Genomic DNA, 20,462 nt, shown 5'->3' with positions numbered 1-20,462 from the left:
AAGTGTTTTTTTTTAAATAAGTAGTGGGAAGTTTTGCTTAAGAAGACCATGTTAGTGATGCTAGAAATTGGAGGCAGTTTAAAGAAGTTGCCACTACTTTTACATTGATGCCCCATCTATAGGATGGGGTATCAATGTCTGATTGACCAGGGTCCGACACCCTGCACCCCCACCGATCAGCTGTGCTTCCCATTGAATAGAATAGGAGGCAGATGTGTAGTACCCTGCGGCGGCCACTACAGCTAGACAGCCAAGTTCCGCAAATATGCACTTCAGGCCGGCGGCCGCTGCCGCTGGCACCGGTAACAGCTGATCGGCAGGGGTGCCCAGTGTCAGACCCCGGGCTGATCAGACATTGGTGCCCCATCCTATGGATGGGGCATCAATGTAAAAGTAGTGGACAACTTCTTTAATGTCGAAAAAGAAGTTTCTCCGGTTACTGATGTATAATTAATTATAAGTACCGGTATTTTATACGTTTTTACTGGCAAATACATCAAGTGTATGTAAAGACTCAATATTTATAGTGATGACCCTTATTTTTCAAGATTCGCCCTGACAAGCTGGATATCAGTTCTTGGCCAAATCCGGACTGATGGCTGCCCATTCTGGTCTAGTCAGTGCTTGGAGTTTATCATAATTTCTGTGTTTTTGTTTGTCCACCTGCTTTTTGAGGATTGACCAAAGGTTCTCAATGAGATTGAAATCTAGGGAGTTTCATGTTAGGTGAACATTGCCTAAAAAAAGCTATTTTTTATTTTACATAAATCTCTAGATGACGATTTGCAAAACCAGAGATATCTGATCGATAAATGTTTCTATTACACAAATGCAGCTTTCATCTCTTTGTGGCAAAAATATGCTTTTTTTTCTAACCGTAGAGTATAAAGTAGAGTTGAGCTAAAAGATTCACAGGACCTAGGCCACAGCCAATGTCGGTAGTCCATGGTCACTGGACCAAAGACCTTCGATCCTCATTGTACCTCACGCCAACCCCAACACCTTTTTTGTTTAGTAGGCCTAGTGAGACATCATTCATGTGTCATGCTGGGCCTCCTACTCAGAAGAAAAGTTGGGGGTGTCGGCAGGTAGGAGGAGGTTTGGAGATTTCTGGTATGGCAATTTGGCCGGTGGATCAGGCAGTGATGGACATACCATTGGTGCAACCTGTGCAGACACAGAGGGGACCAAGAGTAGGTGGAATTGTGCATTATGATGAGCTATTGTATTGCAAACCGCTCATCTATTGTTTTTGTACAGGTGCCCTCTTTTGTCTGTGTCCGCTCCTGGGATCAGGGTACTGCAAATCTTTTTGTTCAACACTAGTTTCCAATGTACATGAAAGTTACTTGAAATGCTATATTTTATAACATGTATTACAAGATCTGATGAATTATTTTATTTTCCTTTCCAGCGGCATTTACTATGATTGGGACATCAACCCACCTCTCTGACCAATGTTCCCAGTTTGCTATCCCATCTTTCTGTCATTTTGTGTTCCCCCTGTGTGATGACCGCTCCCGCACTCCAAAATCTAGAGAATTGTGTAGGGATGAGTGTGAAGTACTGGAAAATGACCTGTGTCATCAAGAATACAACATCGCCCGGTCAAATCCTGCTATACTGATGCAACTTCACCTCCCAAACTGCGAAGAGCTTCCTCTGCCCGAGAGCCCTGAGGCTGCAAACTGCATGAGGATCGGAATCCCAATGGAGAGAATGAACAGATGTAAGTATGGAGCGCGGCGTGTGTGGCTGTCAAACATCTTTCTCTGATTAGGAAAGAACCCATCTTAAGGCTAGTAAAGTTCTGAAGCCTGGCTACCATCTGAACTCTATGTTGGTGTTGTGTCTTGGAGCAAGGTCATAGGTGTTGATGAATGTGCCCTCTCCCAGCAGGCTTTTGGACTGTGAGTGGGGCCCACCTAGGAATATTTTCTCTTGATTAGCATGAGATAATACAGCGAGAGATCCATGTCTGCATCTTGTTTGTAAACAGCCTTCAAAGACAACTTGGTTGATGTATAACATTGTCTATTCCTGTTCTGTGGTTAGCCCTCATGTTTAGTGCGTGTAAATGCCGTGACATTCACACCAGATGTGCCGGGTTAGTACAAAATCCAGAGCTAAAACTAGCTACAAATGGTAGAAAAAGAAAAGAACTCAAAGTATCACCCAATGCTAACCAAGGGTCTTTGACAGGGATTCCTTTGTAGTTTTGCCCAACCGTTTACACAGCAATAGGATGTAGCTGACAATTAAAGGTAGCACCCAAAATGTCTTATAGGAAATAGGCACCTGTTAGGCTATGTGCCCACGTTGCAGAAATGAAGCAGAAAATTTCTGCTTCATTTCTGCAAGTCCTCTCCCGGAAAAACGCATGCAGAATTCCGCACGCGTTTATTGCGCGTTTTTCTCGCGTTTATCGCGCGTTTTCCACATGCGGAATTGCCTTGCGTTTTTTATGCATTGGACAAAGGCAATTCCGCTTGCGGAAACGCAAAATTAATTGACATGCTGCGGATTTTTGAACGCAGCATAAACGCTGCGGAAAAATCCGCAGCATGTGCATAGAACTTGTGGAATCCCATTGGGGACCATGGGTGCGGATTAGAAAGCGTTTTACAAGCGTTTCCGCTGCGGAAATTCCGCATCAAAAACGCTTGTAATCCGCAACGTGGGCACACAGCCTTAATGTGCAGTTAAGCTCCGTAACCCGCCTGAAAAAGCACTGAATAATAATGAACTTATGCATTTATATTTAAAAAAGGCTTGCAGTGCATGTGTCCATTCTTTTGAGCTGCCTTGGACTGCTTCAGGGTTTCCAAAGACACCAAGCGGTTAGAAAAAGTAACCTGACTATTCTTCAGACGGCTTCTGCTTGGAAGCAGCTCACTAGTTTAGACAATACAAGTAAAAAAAAACACTGCAAAAAACGTCAATGAAATGACCAAAAAGATGCTTTAGGACAAAAGACGCTAGCGTGTCCTGAAAGTGTTTACCTCCCAAAAAACTTGGGGGGTTCGCACACGTCTAGAAGAAGTCATATGCACATACTCTTCTTGGATTTGCTTCAGAAAATTTCTACTGTAAAAATCACACAGAAATCTGCACCAAACTGTACTAATATTGATGTGGGTATGGATTTGATGATGCAGCTGATTTTAAGGGAAGAAAAAAAAGTCAATGGATTGACACCCGCAATTGGGGCAGAATCTGCAGCAAAATTCACAAAAATGCACTTTGTTGTAGACTTTGTCAATGAAGTCTATGGGGAAAAAGTGCAAAGAATCTGTGACATGAGGGGTAAATGAACACATAATGGAAATTTTGTGAGTTCTTAATCCCATCTACGCAATGCAGAAATTTTCAGCGAAAAAACTGATCTGTGATGCAGAGTTTTAAATCTGCAGAATGTCATTTTATGGTGCTGATTTGGAAGGGGTTTTCCCTATTTGGAAAGTCAATATCTGCAATAAATCGATAATAAAATGTAATATTGCCGACTTTTCTGCAGTTTATTTTTAGATTGGTAGCAAAAATCTAGAATTGCAGATTTCAAACCCATTCATTTTATTTCTTCGCAAAATTCAAAATAATCTGCAATGGCAAATCCATAAAAAAATCCACATCAGAGGTTAATTTTTGTGCAGAAAATGTGTAGATAAGGCGAGGTAAATCTCATCTACTTGCCTGCTACTGTATTCCATTGATTTACCATGTACAGATCTGCAGCAAATTCATCCTGTGGGCATTAATTGTGCGGAATATATAAAATATATATATTATAAAGTAAAACACTTGTGCTATTCTATCTACTCTAGTAACAAAAGAATCTTTTCTTCATGTGCCATGAGAAATAAGTGTTAGTACAGCTAGTCCTTTTCCCCACACCCCAGGAGCAGCTGCTAATTGTCTGTTTGTTGGTCAAAGTTTAATAAAAATAGTGTACTGTTTTCATGCTGACATTCTTTACGTCCCTCTTACAGATCAACAATGTTACAATGGTACTGGGACTGATTATCGAGGGTCAGTCAGTGTCACCAAGTCTGGACACCAATGCCAGTCATGGAACCTCCAGTTTCCACACACTCACCAGCTGTCAGCTGTTGAATATCCAGAGATTGGAGGAGGGCACGCATACTGCCGCAATCCTGGTGGACAGATGGAAGGTCCCTGGTGCTTCACCCTTAACAAGAACGTGCGCGTAGAGCTGTGTGATGTGCCTGCTTGCCGTATGTACAAGACTTCTCCATGACATATCCTTATATAAATAATGTTCCACTTTTCTTGAGATAACCTTTGCTTATGTACTCTCCTTATTTTTGACATGGCAGTAGAAATGATTTTTTTTTATCTCAGCAGGCTTTTATGTTTATAAATTCTGCTTTTCATTTTAAGGGCTTGCTCTCATCTGCGTATAAATCAAATGAGTGCAATCAGATAAAAAATCGGATTGCACTCTGACTCACATGCTGCGAGTGACCACATATATCAGATGAGACTCGCCAATGCAAGTCAATGGGTTCGAGAAAAGAATCGCATGGCACGCGGACTGTCTGATTTTTACGCACACATCTCAAAGTAAACCCGACATCTCATCAGCCAAATACAGTGAATTCACAGCCCGAACCGTCAGAATAGAATAGATATATAGATAGATAGAAATATGTTAGTAAGATATATAATCAGTACTTTACATGTGTAGTTTACTGTAAATGTATATAGCTATTAAATAAAAAAATGAAAAAAACGGTGTGGGGTCCCCATTATTTTTAATAACCGGTTAAGGGAAAACAGACAGTTGTGAGCTGGTCTTAATAGTCTGTGAAGGAGCCAATAACCATGGAGCTCCCTGCCTATTAATATTAGCTCACAGCTGTCTGCTTAGCCTTTACTGGTTAATAAAAAGGAGGGACCCCAAAAAATGATGTGTGTCCCCCTTATTTTTAATAACCAGCAAAGGCTAATCAGACAGCTGCGAGCTGATTTTAATAGGCTGAGAAGGTCCATGGATATTGGCCCCTTCCCAGCCTAATAAGACCAGCTCTCTGCCGCCCTAGAAATGGCGCATCCATTATATGCGCCAATTGTGGCGCTTAACCGCGGCTCTTCCCGATTGCCCTGGTGCATTGGCAATCGGGGTAATAGTTTTGGGGTTGAGTTGTGAGCTTATATTAATAAACTGGGAAGCTCCATGGTTATTGGCCCCTTCCCATACTATTAAGACCAGTTCACAGCTGTCTGCTTTCCCTTAGCTGGTTAAAAAAATAAGAGGGACCCCACTCCATTTTTTTTTATTTATTCCTAAAAATCTGACAGCTATCTATCTCTCTCTCTGTCTCCATTTATCTATCTATCTATCTATCTATCTATCTATCTATCTATCTATCTATATCTATATACAAGATTGCTTTTTTACTGTAGATTACTGTTTGTAAAAGATGATGTTAAAAACACATTGCATACGGATTGCATTCGAATGTCATACGGATGTCATACTGATGCTAGTTGAGAAAAATCGCTTTGTACTCACATGACACTCGCAAGACTTTCGTCCTACTTTGTTAGATCAACATCGGAGCGCCTTTTTTTTTATGCAAATGAGAGCAAGCCCTAAGAGTCAAAGTGTTCTAGTTGTGTTTTAATAAGAAGAGTATGCAAATTGTCTCTTCAGTGAGGAAGAGGGCCAGAACTCTAGTGCTACCTACAGGAAGTAGCAATCCTAAAAGTCAATAGTGATCCTTTATTGAGCCTTATCACGTGACTTAGGATATAAGCCAGAAACTCAATTTACAGACACTGTGTTTTGGGGTACTGCCCCTCGTCAGTGCAAAGTGTGAGTTCTGGTTTGGCTGCTACTTCCTGTAGGTGGCACTAGAGTTCTGGTCCTCTTCTTCTCTGAAGAGACAATTTGCATATTTCCCAGAGGAGCATTGAGGCTTTAAAAGTCTCCTCACTGTGACATGCTTAACATGACGCTCTCCGCAAGGAGAAATGTTACCCCTTAGATATAATAAGAAGAGTATAAGTGGCAATAAAGCTTTGCCAAAACAGGATAACCTATGGGACAGGTGGTAATATGCTGGAAAATAATTCCACACAATATCAAGATCATTTTGATTAGTAATCATATACTTACAGTGTTGTGTAATTTGATTCTTTTTCAATGAAAAATGTACTAAGTGTTAAGTTTGCTCGCATGTGAAACTCTGGTGGCCCCAAATCCCTGTTTTTGTCCGAAGGTAGGATGAGCATGCAGAATAGGTAGAATAGGCACTCTCACTCAGTTTTTCAATGATCCCATTTATTATTTGAACTATTTTGACTTTCAGTCTTTAATTCTCCTTTTTAGGATTATTTTGTAGTGTGAAACTTTCTTATTTTTCAAGATATCAATATATGTAGAATTTTCATATTCACTTATTTTTTGTGAATAAACAGATGAATCAAAGTAGCATATAGTCATGGTTATTCCTCTTTTACTGTTTACAGGTACCAGAGAAAACACAAAGATGGAAATCCTTTATATCTTGGTTCCCAGCATTGCCATTCCACTGGTCATTGCTTGCCTCTTCTTCTTAGTTTGTATGTGTAGAAACAAACAAAAAGCATCCGCTGCAACCCCTCAGAGACGTCAGCTGATGGCGTCACCCAGCCAAGACATGGAGATGCCCCTTATGAACCAGCACAAGCAACAGGTAGAGTTACATTGTCATCTGGATTACAGGTTACTGGGTTGAACAGTACTTTATAGGTTCCAGTAAATGACTACTTATCCTGCTGAAGCTGTAACTTTCTGTAAAATCTAAGACTCGACAAAATGGGTTTATATCATGTATCATAATCATTGTTCATTGTGTGCGAGTGCATTCATTCAGTTTTCTAATATATTTTTCATTTCTATTGTTGTTAGGTTAAAGTAAAAGAGATAAACCTGTCCACTGTAAGGTTTATGGAAGAGTTGGGAGAGGACCGCTTTGGGAAAGTATACAAGGGACATCTCTTTGGCACTGCTCCTGGAGAACAGACACAGACTGTTGCTATAAAGACATTAAAAGACAAGGTTGAAGTGGCCCTTCGAGAAGAATTTAAACATGAAGCTATGATGAGGTCAAGGCTGCAACATCCCAATATTGTTTGTCTTATTGGTACTGTCACCAAAGAGCAGCCCATGAGTATGATTTTTAGCTATTCTCCGCTTAGTGACCTCCATGAGTTTCTTGTCATGAGATCTCCACACTCTGATGTAGGAAGCACAGATGATGACAAGACCGTTAAATCAACTTTGGAACCAGCAGACTTTCTCCACATCGTAACGCAGATCGCTTCAGGAATGGAGTATCTTTCAAGTCATCATGTTGTGCACAAAGACCTGGCTGCCAGAAATATTTTAGTGTTTGATAAGCTGACAGTTAAAATTTCCGATCTTGGTCTTTTCCGAGAAGTGTATTCAGCGGATTACTATAAATTAGTTGGAAATTCACTTCTTCCTATAAGATGGATGTCTCCAGAAGCGGTTGCATATGGCAAGTGTACCATTGATTCTGATATTTGGTCCTATGGAGTTGTGCAGTGGGAAATCTTCAGCTACGGTCTACAACCATATTGTGGGTATTCCAATCAAGATGTTATTGAAATGATAAGAAATCGCCAGCTGCTGCTATGCCCAGATGAGTGCCCAGCCTGGATTTATTCCCTTATGCTTGAGTGTTGGAATGAGTTTCCTGCGAGAAGACCTAGATTTAAAGACATTCACACTAGACTAAGAACATGGGAAAATATGTCTAACTACAACAGTTCTGCACAAACATCTGGTGCAAGTAATACCACACAGACAAGTTCCCTCAGCACAAGCCCGGTTAGTAATGTCAGCAATGCTAGATATGTTGACCTCAAGCCTAAAGGACGGCCATTTCCTCAGCCACAGTTTTTACCAATGAAGGGACAGATAAGGCCCATGGTGCCACCTCCTCAACTCTACATTCCAGTCAATGGCTATCAGCAGATGGCTGCTTATTTTTATCCAGTTCAAATACCAATGCAAATGGCTCCCCAACAAATGCCTCCACAGATCATCCCAAAACCTGGATCTCATCATAGTGGGAGTGGTTCAACCAGCACCGGATACGTAACAACTGCGCCATCAAATAACTCCATGGCCGATAGAGTTGCCCTTCTTGCGGATGGCAGTGACGAAGCACATGTAACAGGAGAGGACGTATCACAAAATGCTGTTCAGGAGGAGGAGGAAGGCTCTGTACCAGAGACGGAATTACTGGGTGATAATGATACATCTCCATTAGATGAAACAGATATTCAGTCAGAAGCTTAAATACTGCTTTTATTTCTTCAAGGCTTGAATGGTACAACAGACTAATTGACATAAATCACGTGGTGCCTATATTCCAAGCTAGAGCCATAAACACTAGTTTGTTTTATCTTGGTGTTGACAGCAACAAACACACAAGATTTTGGATAGCAACACTATTATAATAGGAAATGTAAAGTACTGTTGCTGTGCAACATACGGCTGAGTACAAGAGCACAACATGTGTAACCCAGACTGTGACTGTAAGTTTAGTGGAATGTGCCTATGCCAATTTTTAAGGATCAAAGAGAGTATCATTAATGGACTTAACACAACAACCCCTTGTCTGTACACAATAAGATATTTCCAAGGATTTTCTTGCACATGTGAGCCACACCAATGATGATTTTCTACAAAGATGTGAAATGCAACCAGTGGAGTGTATCTCATAACTCTACATTTCAGAAATCAGATTTCTTTTGGTTAGTCTACACCACTTAATAGATCACCCTCTATATATGTTAGTAGGGAGCTAAACATTGAAATGGTGTACAATTCACTAACTTGACAAATTTCTCTGGATTTATTGAGAATGGGGATTTGTTAGTATTTTTTATTTTTCCATTATTTTAATGCTTATCTAGACTTGAACACAGATATCAAATACTGCAAGAAGCACCTATAAAAAATGTAGGTACTTTGAAGTCAACTGCAATGAAAGCCAAAAAGACATGAACGTGTGAACGTAGAAGGCGGCAACATTGTGTAGGGTGCTGTTCTGGTTCTTCCTTTTTGCAAAGTAAATCATGTACAGTCGTTTAAATGTAATTTATGTTCTGTCACCCTTTTATATACCTTTGTAAAAGAATGGAAGTGTTTTGATCAGAAGTCCTTTATAATTTAACTGTTTACAGTGTCATCCTAGAAGTCAGTTTTTCTATATAATGTCCACTTTTTTTATTATAAATATGTAAACAGGTCAATTCATTTCATACCTTTGTTTCTGTAAAACTCACAAACTGCACGGTCGGTTGTATCACAGTGCATCCTGTCATTTGTGTTCTGTAAATTCAGAAACGTGTTTTTAATAAAGGTTTTGCATAAAATGGTGAATACATTTATTTTAGTGTATGTTGCATACCAGAGCATTCACTATCAAAGCTGAGCTCCTCTCAGCTGATTTATATCCACAGACCACATCAAAGTTCAGTATGCAGGGAAACAAAGCGCCTGTAAAAGCAAAATGGTGCAAAATTATTAATGAAACTAAATTGCGATTTTTAGCCCCAAATATATGCATTTAGGTAAAATTGAGATTGACAACCCATTTAATATTAAAATCAGCTATAAAGCATATTTATGTACAAAAACATTGTTGCTTCCACAGTTCTAACCATAACAAGAGAATAAGAAACAATGTGGCCAGCCAATGAAAAATGCTGTACTGGAATTTGTAATAGACACCCAAATCAGCCTACAAGAAAATACATTGAAGTACAGCAGGATTAAAGGGGTTGCCTGGTCTTAAACTACAAGTCTGCAGTCACTCTATGTGACTGCAGACTTGTGAATCCCGTGAGGATTCTCCGACGCCCAGAACGACGGTCATGTGAATGCAAGAACATGATATGTATACTCCCGGCCACATTCCAAGTTGATGGGCGCAGCTTCGCTCAATGCCAGTGTATTGAACAAGACTGGAAAAAAAACTAGTCAGAATGTTGCCTGAAGCATGCATGTCGCATACTTGCCAGTGTCGGTAAGTCCTGACAGCACGCAGTGACGGCAGATTTGTAGCTTATGACGGAAAACTCCTTTAAAGGGAATCTGTCACCACATTTGACGTATCTAAACTATTATTATGGGTTTACAGGTTATAGACTGCTGAAAAAGTGATCCCTGTATGCCTTATATCAGATGCCTTGTTGTGGATAAATCATCTTTTATCACTTTATGTAAATGACCTCTTCCAGGCTATGGGAAGGACAATGCCTGGAAGATAACTCTGCCTCCAGAGATTATTTTACATGAAGGGGGAGTTACCAGTGTGATGTGTAATGGCCGCTCTCTTGATCTCACTGCTGAGCTGTGTGTGATTATATCTGACACATCTGCAGGTTCCTCTCATCTTCAGCTTCCATCTCACAGGCAGACAGGGTTGCAGTATTGTAGCAATACAGCAGAGCTCAGAGAGCTGCAACAAATGTGTTTGCAAGAAGACAAAGTTAATTTCTCCTTTTCTGTGTTAGCTACTTGTCTCACACTGGTAACTCTCCCTTCATATAAAATAAGCTCTGGAGGCAGAGTTATCTTTCAGGCAACATCCTCCCCATAGCCTGGAAGAGGTCATTTATATAAAGTTATAAAAGGTAATTTCTCAACAACAAGGCATCTGATATGAGACGTACGAGTGTCACTCTCCTCAGCTGTCTATAACCAGTGTGCCCATATTAATAGTTTAGATAGGTCAAATATGGTGACAGACTCCCTTTAAAGGGGTTGTCCTTCTTGAACTAAATGTTTGGCCCCAATAGAATTAAAAAGCTTATTCTCACCTCACATGCCAGCGCCGTTCCAGCGGTGTCAGCACTCGTTCTTCATGGGGCTCCTGTGCGGTTGTTGTGACATGTGACCCCATCGCCTAATTATCGCTGGCGTCACTATCTCTCACTATTGCCTTCTGACAAATCGAACATGAAAAGGAAGTACGGGCTGCAGCTGATCTCTGACTTCCTTTTCATGTTCAATTTGACACGAGGCTCAGACAGTGACGCCAGCGATAATTGGGCACCGAGCTCACTTGTCACAACAACAGCACGGAAGCCCTGGGGAGAGCAAGTGCTGACACCGGGAACAGCGCCGGCACGGGAGGTGAGTATAGGATTTTTTATTTTAATCGGGGCCAAGCATGGGGGGTGACAAGGAGTTGTCCAAATAATGGACAACTTCTTTAAGCACTCTATTTTTATTAAGGCATGTCACAATTGTATACATAGGTGCAACCTTCTATTTGTATCAAAGCTATGAAGTAGTACATTGGGGGTAAAAGAGGTGATTTTATCTAAGAGGACCAGTGCACATATGATGATCAAATGGAACACAAACGTTCACTTACAGAGGAATCTAGGCTGAATTAGGTGGGAGTATTATCAAATAGGTGACTAGAGAAACTTCACATTAAAACTGACATACACATTAGATATGTGAGGTTAACGATTTTATTATTTTCGACACATATTTTACATTTATACTTTTAAATATATATGGCCAGCAACAGCCATAAAATATGTAAATTAGATCCTTCAGTCAGATATTATTATTATTGCACCTCATTTCTTTGTAAAATATAATATATCCATCTAAATAATGGGAAAAATTGCACATTCATTGTGTTTTTCTGCTTTTACAATTCAGAGTAAAGGTGTTATTAATCAATAATAATAATAATAATAGTTTTTATTTTTATAGCGCCAACATATTCCGCAGCACTTTACAAATTTTAGGGGGGACATATACAGACAATACAGAATAAGCATATCTCATATAAAAAGGAGTGAGGGCCCTGCTCGCAAGCTTACAGTCTATGAGGAAATGGGGGAGACACAAAAGGTAAAAAGTACATATATTGTATAATGCAGCCTTGATATACTAAATAGGATAAATAATAATACATAGACTGGTCGCCAGCCAGTATGTGTACAGTCCTGACAGAGGCTATTAAGTGCATGGTTGGTATGAACCTGAAGTTGAAGAAGATTTTAATATGGGGGAAAACTGGGACGGACAGAGTGTGTTTAGGCGATACGCCAGTCTAAAGAAATGTGTTTTTAGGGTTCGCTTGAAACTGTGGGTATTGGGAATTAATCGAACTGTCCTGGGTAGTGCATTCCAAAGAATTGGCGCAGCACGCGAGAAATCTTGGAGACGGGAGTGGGAAGTTCGGAATATGGAGGATTTTAGTTTTAAGTCATTTGCAGAACGGAGGGCACGTGTAGGGTGGTAGACTGAGACAAGAGAGGAGATGTAGGGGGCTACTGAAGCATGGAGCGCTTTGTGGGTAAGCGTGATAAGTTTAAATTGAACTCTATATTGGATGGGCAACCAATGCAATGACTGGCACAGGGAAGAGGCATCGGTGTAGTGGTTGGCGAGGAATATGATCCTGGCTGCAGCGTTAAGGACGGATTGGAGAGGGGAGAGTTTAGTAAGAGGGAGACCGATTAGTAGAGAGTTGCAATAGTCAAGACGAGAATGAATAAGAGCTACAGTAAGAGTTTTTGCCGAGTCAAAGGTGAGAAAAGTCCTGATTCTTGAGATTTTTTTGAGGTGTAGATGACATGAACGAGCGAGTGATTTGATGTGAGGAGTGAAAGAAAGATCTGAATCAAAAATGACCCCAAGACAGCGGGCTTGTTGCTGGGGAGTAATGGTTGAGCCACAAACAGAAATGGCAATATCGGGCACAGGTAGGTTAGTGGAGGGAGGAAAGACGAGTAGTTCAGTTTTTGACAGATTCAGTTTTAGGTAGAGGGAGGACATAATGTTAGACACAGCAGAAAGAGAATCACTGGTCTTTTGTAGTAATGCAGGGGTGATGTCCGGAGCAGAGGTGTATAATTGGGTGTCATCAGCATAGAGATGGTACTGAAAACCGAATCTGCTGATTGTTTGTCCAATAGGAGCGGTGTATAAGGAAAAAAGAAGGGGGCCTAGGACTGATCCTTGAGGAACCCTGACAGTAAGGGGAAGTAGGGAGGAGGAGGAGCCGGCAAAAAACACAGAGAAGGAGCGGTCAAAGAGATAGGAGGCGAACCAGGAGAGAACAGTGTCCTTGAGGCCAATAGTGCGGAGCATAGTGAGGAGGAGCTGGTGATCCACAGTGTCGAGATCCAGGAGAATCAGCAGGGAGTAGTGACCATTAGATTTAGATGTTAGTAAATGATTAGAGACTTTAGTGAGGGCAGTTTCAGTAGAATGTAAAGAGCGGAAACCAGATTGCAAAGGGTCAAGAAGAGAGTTGTCTGAGAGATAGCGGATGAGACGGGAGTGGATCAAGCGTTCCAGGAGTTTAGAGATAAAGGGAAGATTGGAAACAGGTCTGTAGTGGGCCGTGCAGTTCTGGTCAAGGGATGTTTTTTTAAGTAATGGTTGTATGCTGGCGTGTTTAAAAGAAGAGGGAAAGATACCAGATGAGAGGGAAAGGTTGAAAATTTTTGTTAGGTGAGTGGTGACAGCTGGAGCAAGGGACTGAAGGAGATGTGAGGGAATAGGGTCACTGGTGCAGGTGGTAGGGCGAGAAGATGCAAGCAGCCTGATCGCTTCATCTTCCGTGACTGGTTTGAAGTCAGAAAGTGAGCAGGATACAATGTGATGGGGGAGAGCATGCATAACATTTCGGGATTGGGAGAAAATTTCCTGTCGGATATGGTCAATTTTTTCTTTGAAATAATTGGCCAGATTGTCAGCGCTGAGGTCGGTGGTCGGGGCCTGTGTTGTTTGATTGAGGAGAGAATGAAACGTGTCAAAGAGTCGTTTAGGATTATTGGAAAGTGAGATGATGAGGTTGTTAAAGTAGGTTTGTTTGGAGAGGTGAAGGGCAGAGTTATATGTTTTCAGCATAAATTTATAATAGAGGAAATCTTCGGGCAGATTTGATTTTCTCCACAGCCGTTCAGCGCACCTGGAGTACCTCTGGAGAAGACGTGTTTGAGGCGTGTGCCAGGGTTGTCGCCGTCTATGCTGAATTTTTCTTTGTGTAGGAGGTGCGGCTTCATCCAGGGCGCATAGCATTATTTTGTTATAATGCTTCAATGCAGAGTCGGGATATGAGAGGGAGGAGATTGGGGCCAATGATGATTGCAACCTTTTTATAAATTTCTGGGTGTTAATGGCGCGTAAATTTCTATAAGTGTGGACGGTGGGAGTGTCTTGAGTAGAGTCACAGTTCTTGACAGAGAATGAAAGCAGATTATGGTCAGAGAGTGGAAGGGGAGAGTTAGTAAAGTCATGTACTGAGCAAAGCCGGGAGAAGATCAGGTCCAATGTGTTCCCATCTTCATGTGTAGGAGAATTAGCAAGCTGTGAAAGGCCGAAGGAGGAGGTTAGTGATAAAAAATGCGTGGCAGATGGGGAAAGAGACTCACCAATTGGGATGTTAAAATCTCCCATGATTATCGTGGGGATGTCGCAGGATAGAAAATTTGGAAGCCAGGCAGCAAAGTGATCCAGGAATTGACGGGGGGGACCTGGAGGGCGATAGACAACCGCCACTCGCAGGGTGAAGGGCCGGTAGAGTCTGACTGTGTGGGCCTCAAAAGACAGGAAGATAAGGGAGGGTACAGGGGGGATAACCTGAAAAGTACATTTTGTTGAAAGAAGCAGACCAACACCTACCCCTGATCTGTTGTCAGGTTGTGGGGTATGAGAGAAATGTAGGCCACCATAGGAGAGAGCTGCCGCGGCGGTGGTGTCCGACTGCTGGATCCAGGTTTCAGTGAGAGCCAGAAGGTTGAGGGAATTAGAGAGGAAAAAGTCATGGATGTAAGAGAGTTTATTACAAGCTGAGCACGCATTCCAAAGGGCACAGTTGAATGAGACAGAACACATGCAGGGAATATTAATGAGATTAGCAGGGTTTCTGAATGTAACAGGGAAAGAGTTAGTGTTATTATTACTGGAGGGTCCTGGGTTGGGAGAAATATCACCTGCGACTAATAGAAGGAAGATACAGAGAGTGAGCAGATGGTTGAGTGATTTGTGAGAGCGTTTCCTGTGTTGTATGGTGGGAATGAATGGATCTGCGTGGTATAACATTGTGAAGAGAGCATGACAACTGTACATAGGAGAAGAGAGGAGAGAGGGGTTAATATGGATGAAGTGTTCCGAATTTGTGGGAGAACGGTGAATGTGGATGATTGTAGCAGCCAGAATATAAATGGCACAGATACAAATGGTGAATACTGCTTGCCAAAAAGATGACCTGGAAGCAAGTTTGTTTAATTGTCTTGCATGTTTTACCTGTCTCCTGCCCTGTCCAACTGCCATCTTCTAACTGCCGCGGCACTTTGATAAATTATGGCACTTTCATAAAGTATGCATAAATGCTATATGCATAAATGCCCCTGCATAAATGCTGCCCCTTGACTATGTCTCAATATATAGGGACGTATCTGCTTAGATCTACGCAGATTTAACTCGTTAGCAATCAATCACTAGGTTAAGACAACAGGAGACCATAAACTGCAGGAAAAAAAAACAGAATGGCAACTCTACATGGATCATAAAATTTTAAAGTAAGTGTGATGACCTTAAAGTATCATGGATTAAACAATGTAGAGGAGTGTGAAATATATACCAGGGAAAGGTATATACCCCCATGCTTGCTGGGGTGTATTAAGAGCAGCCAGGGCCACAGGCAGTTTAGAAGGCGTGGGCACCCCAGCACCCAATGTATCACGTGACATGATTCCCTTGAGACATCATGTCATAGGTCACGTGATTAACACACAGGTGCTCTGGTGCACATCTGCAGATGCAAAATGGCAGAGATGCTATATAATACGGGATGATGCTATATATATAACAAAAGGGAATGCTATGTAATAAGGGACAGCTCTATATGTAACAATGCAGGATGCTATAAAATATGGGATGGATCGCTCAGTGCACTTTGTTTAATAGCCTGTTTAACCCATTCATGACCAATGAGGTATATTTACATCATCGGTTGTGTCCCTGCTATTGATGCAAGCTCACATGCTGAGCCAGCCTCTTTCCCCGCACTTGATGGCTGATTTAATCAGCCATCAAGTGCCTCTAGCAGCCATCAGACTGATGGCCATAATATTATAAATTACTAATTACTCTTTGGAAAGAATCTCTTATAGCAGTATAACAATGAAAAAGGTAATGGAAGTAGAATACAAAGTTATTTGCAGGAAAACATTAAAGCTCTGCCAATAACATGTGGTTTCCATTGTGAAAATACCGGTCTTACTGTTGTTTACTAAAAATTTAACGAGTGACATAATTTGACTGTAGAAGCTCATCTTAATTATGATTATTTCCTAGTTGCAAAGCAAACATATCAGGTTTATATCTGTGAATTATTTGGCAAAGTGATGAACCATGGTGATTAAGGCTTGTTCTCTTGTGCAAATCCTGAACCTGTTTCTGTCCATATACTGGCCAAAAAAATCCAGTTTCTCTGCCTTTATTTACTATGTACTTGTACTACCAGTCCCCCTCTTTTGAGTCCAGAAATCTATCAGTCTGCTTCAGCAGGCAGACAAAAACAACACTCTGCGAAATGCAGATAGGAAACGGCTGTAGGATATCTAACAAACTATTGATGCCAAAGTAGTCAAGAAAATGATGGCAAATTCAATTTACAATATGTAGCTGCAGAAGTGTTTGCTTGAACTGTAATCAAGTTCTTGTTGGCTTAACTAAAGTGTGAAGTCTGAGGAATCTCCATGTTCTTCATCCTTAACCCACACAAGGTTAAGGTATGGTAATGGACTATTTTGAAAGCACGTATTAGTTGCAGGTACACTGCTAAGAATTCCTACAACAGATTCAGAGGCCAAGTCAGGATCTGAACTAGGGGATGCTATTGGGAGAGTGAGTGGTCAGTCAAAACCAGAAAAAAAAAAGTACTAAGTGACACTTCCAAATAGCAAGACAAAAGCAGTAATGGTTTCAGGTCAGATTCCTCTTTAAAGCACCACTTCAGCATTTTTTCAGAGCTGGAGTGGTGCTTTAAACCGAAGGTCCCTGCCCATACTCTTATACTCACCCTATGGTGTCTTCACCTTTTTGGGTGCCGCTCCGGTCTCACAGCGCCATCTTGTGACCGCAGCTTCTGACTGTCCGGTAGTTAGAGGTAACAGTCACAAGCACTCAATGCAAGTCTATGAGAACGAGGTTCTCATAGACTTGTATTGAGTTGTGACCCCTGACTCGCTCCATGAAACACTGTAGAAGCTGGCAGGTCACAAACTGCGGGAGACCAACAGGATGACAGATGAAGATGCCAGAAGGCGAGTATAAGACAGGGGGCAGGTGACTTAGATTTGAAGCACCATTCCAGTGGTAAAAAAAAACAAAACAAGACGCTGGAGTGGTGCTTTAAATGGCCAACATTATTACATTGCTGCTATGGCAAATTTACGCAACTTTAATTGACCATAGATAACTTGACTGATGGTACTCTAAAGCTGACCCTACATACAGTTGAAACCAGAAGTTTACATACACTATATAAAAAGACACATATGCATGTTTTTCTCAATTTGTGACATGAAATATGAATTAACCTTTCCCGTTTAAGATCAATTAGGATTACCATCATTTTTAATATTTGCCGAATGCCAGAATAATGAGAGAGAGAATGTTTTAAAGGGAATCTGTCACCCCCTGGCACATATCTGATTTCTAATATGGGCATACAGGTGATAGAAATGTAAATCTATATCTACCTGTATGCCTCATATTAGAGGTCTTGTTGCTGTGAAATGTCTTTTTATTCAATCAAGTTTCTGATGCTTGCAGGCCTGGGAACTGGAAGAAATCCCTGCCTCCTGTGTGAATTACAATGTTTCCCCCCTCCCCTGCAAGTCACAGTGCCTGGATCTGGCTGCTGCAACTGCACTTCACAGGGCACTGTGACATGCAGGGGAGGGGGGAAACATTATAATTACCACAGGAGGCGGGGATTTCTTCCAGGCCCTGGGACTTGAACACATCAGAAACTTGTATGAATAAAAAGACATTTCACAGCAACAAGATCTCTAATATGAAGCATACAGGTAAGTATAAATTTACATTTCTATCACCTGAATGCCCATGTTAGAGGTCAGATTAGTGCCAGGGGGTGACAGATTCCCTTTTAAGGCATTTTTATTACTTACTGCAAAGTCATAAGTTTAAATACATTTCATTAGTATTTGGTACCATTGCCCTTAAACTGTTATGATCTGCAACATGTACTAAGGAAAGATAGGGGAAAGCTGTCCCTACAGTAAGACTAAGCTGAATCCATACGATGTAGCGGGCTGCCTGTTCCTAGCGAACAGACCCGCCTTAGTCCTCGGCTAGTCAGAACGAAAACCTATAGAATTAAGGGAGGGGTCCCTAAAAGAACTAAGGACTGGGACAAAAATGGGACATCTCCTAAACAGAGAAGTTGTTGCAGAACACAAAAAGACAAACTGACAAAAGGTACTAGAGGTCCCAGAGGACCAAGCGAACTGACAGAAAAAGGCACCGAAGCATCAGGCTAGAGAAACAGTCAAACACTGAAGTCCAGCACAGCCAGAAGGGCGGAGCTGGAATATAAAGGCAGATGGTCACATGACCGCAAAACACAAGATGGAAAAAACAAACAGGAGGGTTCTAACATAAACTGAATGACTTGGGTGAAATGTTTGAGATATCCTTCCGCAAACTTCTCACAATAGTTGGTCGGAATTTGGCCCCATTCCTCCTGACAAAACTGGTGCAACTGATCCAGATTTGTAGGTCGCCTTGCTCGCACCTGCCTTATCAGCTTTGCTAATAAATTTTCAATAGGATTGAGATTAGGGCTTTGTGATGGCCACTCCAAAATATTGACTTTGTTATCCTTAAGTATTGCCACATAATCTTCTTTTCTCATGATGCCATCTATTTTGTGAAGCGCACCAGTCCCTCCTGCAGCAAAACAACCCCACATCATGATGCTGCCACCCCCATGTTTCACGGTTGGGATGGTGTTCTTAGGCTTCCAAGCTTCTCCCTTTTTCCTCCAAACGTAATGATGGTCATTATGCCCAAAAAGTTAAATTTTAATTTCATCAAACCACAGAACATGTCTCCAAAAATTAAGGTCTTTGTTCCTGTGTGCATTTGCAAACATTAAACTGGCTTTTTTATGTTTCTTTTGGAGTAATGGGTTCTTCCTGGCAGAGTGGCCTTTCAGCCCATGTTGATACAGTATTCGTTTCACTGTGGTTATTGAAACAATCTTACCAGATTCTCCATTATCTTCACAAGATCTTTTGCTTTTATCTTTGGGTTGATACAGTACAGACCAAAAGTTTGGACACACCTTCTCATTTAAAGATTTTTCTGCATTTTCATGACTATGAAAATTGTACATTCACACTGAAGGCATCAAAACTATGAATTAACACATGTGGAATTATATACTTAACAAAAAAGTGTGAAAGAACTGAAAATATGTCTTATATTCTAGGTTCTTCAAAGTAGCCACCTTTTGCCTTGATGACTGCTTTGCACACTCTTGGCATTCTCTTGATGAGCTTTAAGAGGTAGTCACCGGAAATGATCTTCCTACAATCTTGAAGGAGTTCCCAGAGATGCTTAGCACTTGTTGGCCCTTTTGCCTTCACTCTGCGGTCCAGCTCACCCAAACCATCTCGATTGGGTTCAGGCCTGGTGACTGTGGAGGACTGGTCATCTGGCGTAGCACCCCATCACTCTCCTTCTTGGTCAAATAGCAGTTATACAGCCTGGAGGTGTGTTTGGGGTCATTGTCCTATTGAAAAATAAATGATGGTCCAACTAAACGCAAACCAGATGGAATAGCATGCCGCTGCAAGATGCTGTGGTAGCCATGCTGGTTCAGTATGCCTTCAATTTTGAATAAATCCCCAACAGTGTCATCCCCACACCATCACACCTCCTGCTCCATGCTTCACTGTGGGAACCAGGCATGAAGAGTCCATCCGTTCACCTTTTCTGCGTCGCTCAAAGACACGGTGGTTGGAACCAAAGATCTCAAATTTGGACTCATCAGACCAAAGCACAGATTTCCACTGGTCTAATGTCCATTCCTTGTCTTCTTTAGCCCAAACAAGTCTCTTCTGCTTGTTGCCTGTCCTTAGCAGTGGTTTCCTAGCAGCTATTTTACCATGAAGGCCTGCTGCACAAAGTCTCCTCTTAACAGTTGTTGAAGAGATGTGTCTGCTGCTAGAGCTCTGTGTGGCATTGACCTGGTCTCTAATCTGAGCTGCTGTTATCCTGCAATTTCTGAGGCTGGTGACTCGGATAAACTTATCCTCAGAAGCAGAGGTGACTCTTGGTCTTCCTTTCCTGGGGCGGTCCTCATGTGAGCCAGTTTCTTTGTAGCGCTTGATGGTTTTTGCAA

General features: G+C 41.6%; 1 protein-coding gene across 1 annotated transcript in view; it reads left to right on the top strand.

Moving 5' to 3' along the window:
* The window catches only part of ROR2 (receptor tyrosine kinase like orphan receptor 2), a 183,045-nt gene extending 173,688 nt beyond the window's left edge, over positions 1 to 9,357 (top strand). The window contains exons 6-9 of the mRNA XM_073671021.1: positions 1,415 to 1,729; positions 3,990 to 4,235; positions 6,496 to 6,701; positions 6,917 to 9,357. Of these exons, the coding sequence (XP_073527122.1) occupies positions 1,415 to 1,729; positions 3,990 to 4,235; positions 6,496 to 6,701; positions 6,917 to 8,335 (2,186 nt within the window). The 3' untranslated portion in view covers positions 8,336 to 9,357. The remainder of the gene's footprint in view (positions 1 to 1,414; positions 1,730 to 3,989; positions 4,236 to 6,495; positions 6,702 to 6,916) is intronic.
* The last annotated feature ends 11,105 nt before the right edge of the window (positions 9,358 to 20,462 follow it).

The sequence above is a fragment of the Phyllobates terribilis genome, unplaced genomic scaffold, assembly GCF_046119375.1.
Source record: "Phyllobates terribilis strain yellow unplaced genomic scaffold, ASM4611937v1 Scaffold_1__5_contigs__length_1240528914, whole genome shotgun sequence".
NCBI classification, from domain to species: Eukaryota; Metazoa; Chordata; class Amphibia; order Anura; family Dendrobatidae; genus Phyllobates; species Phyllobates terribilis.
This window is presented reverse-complemented; position numbering and strand designations above follow the sequence as displayed.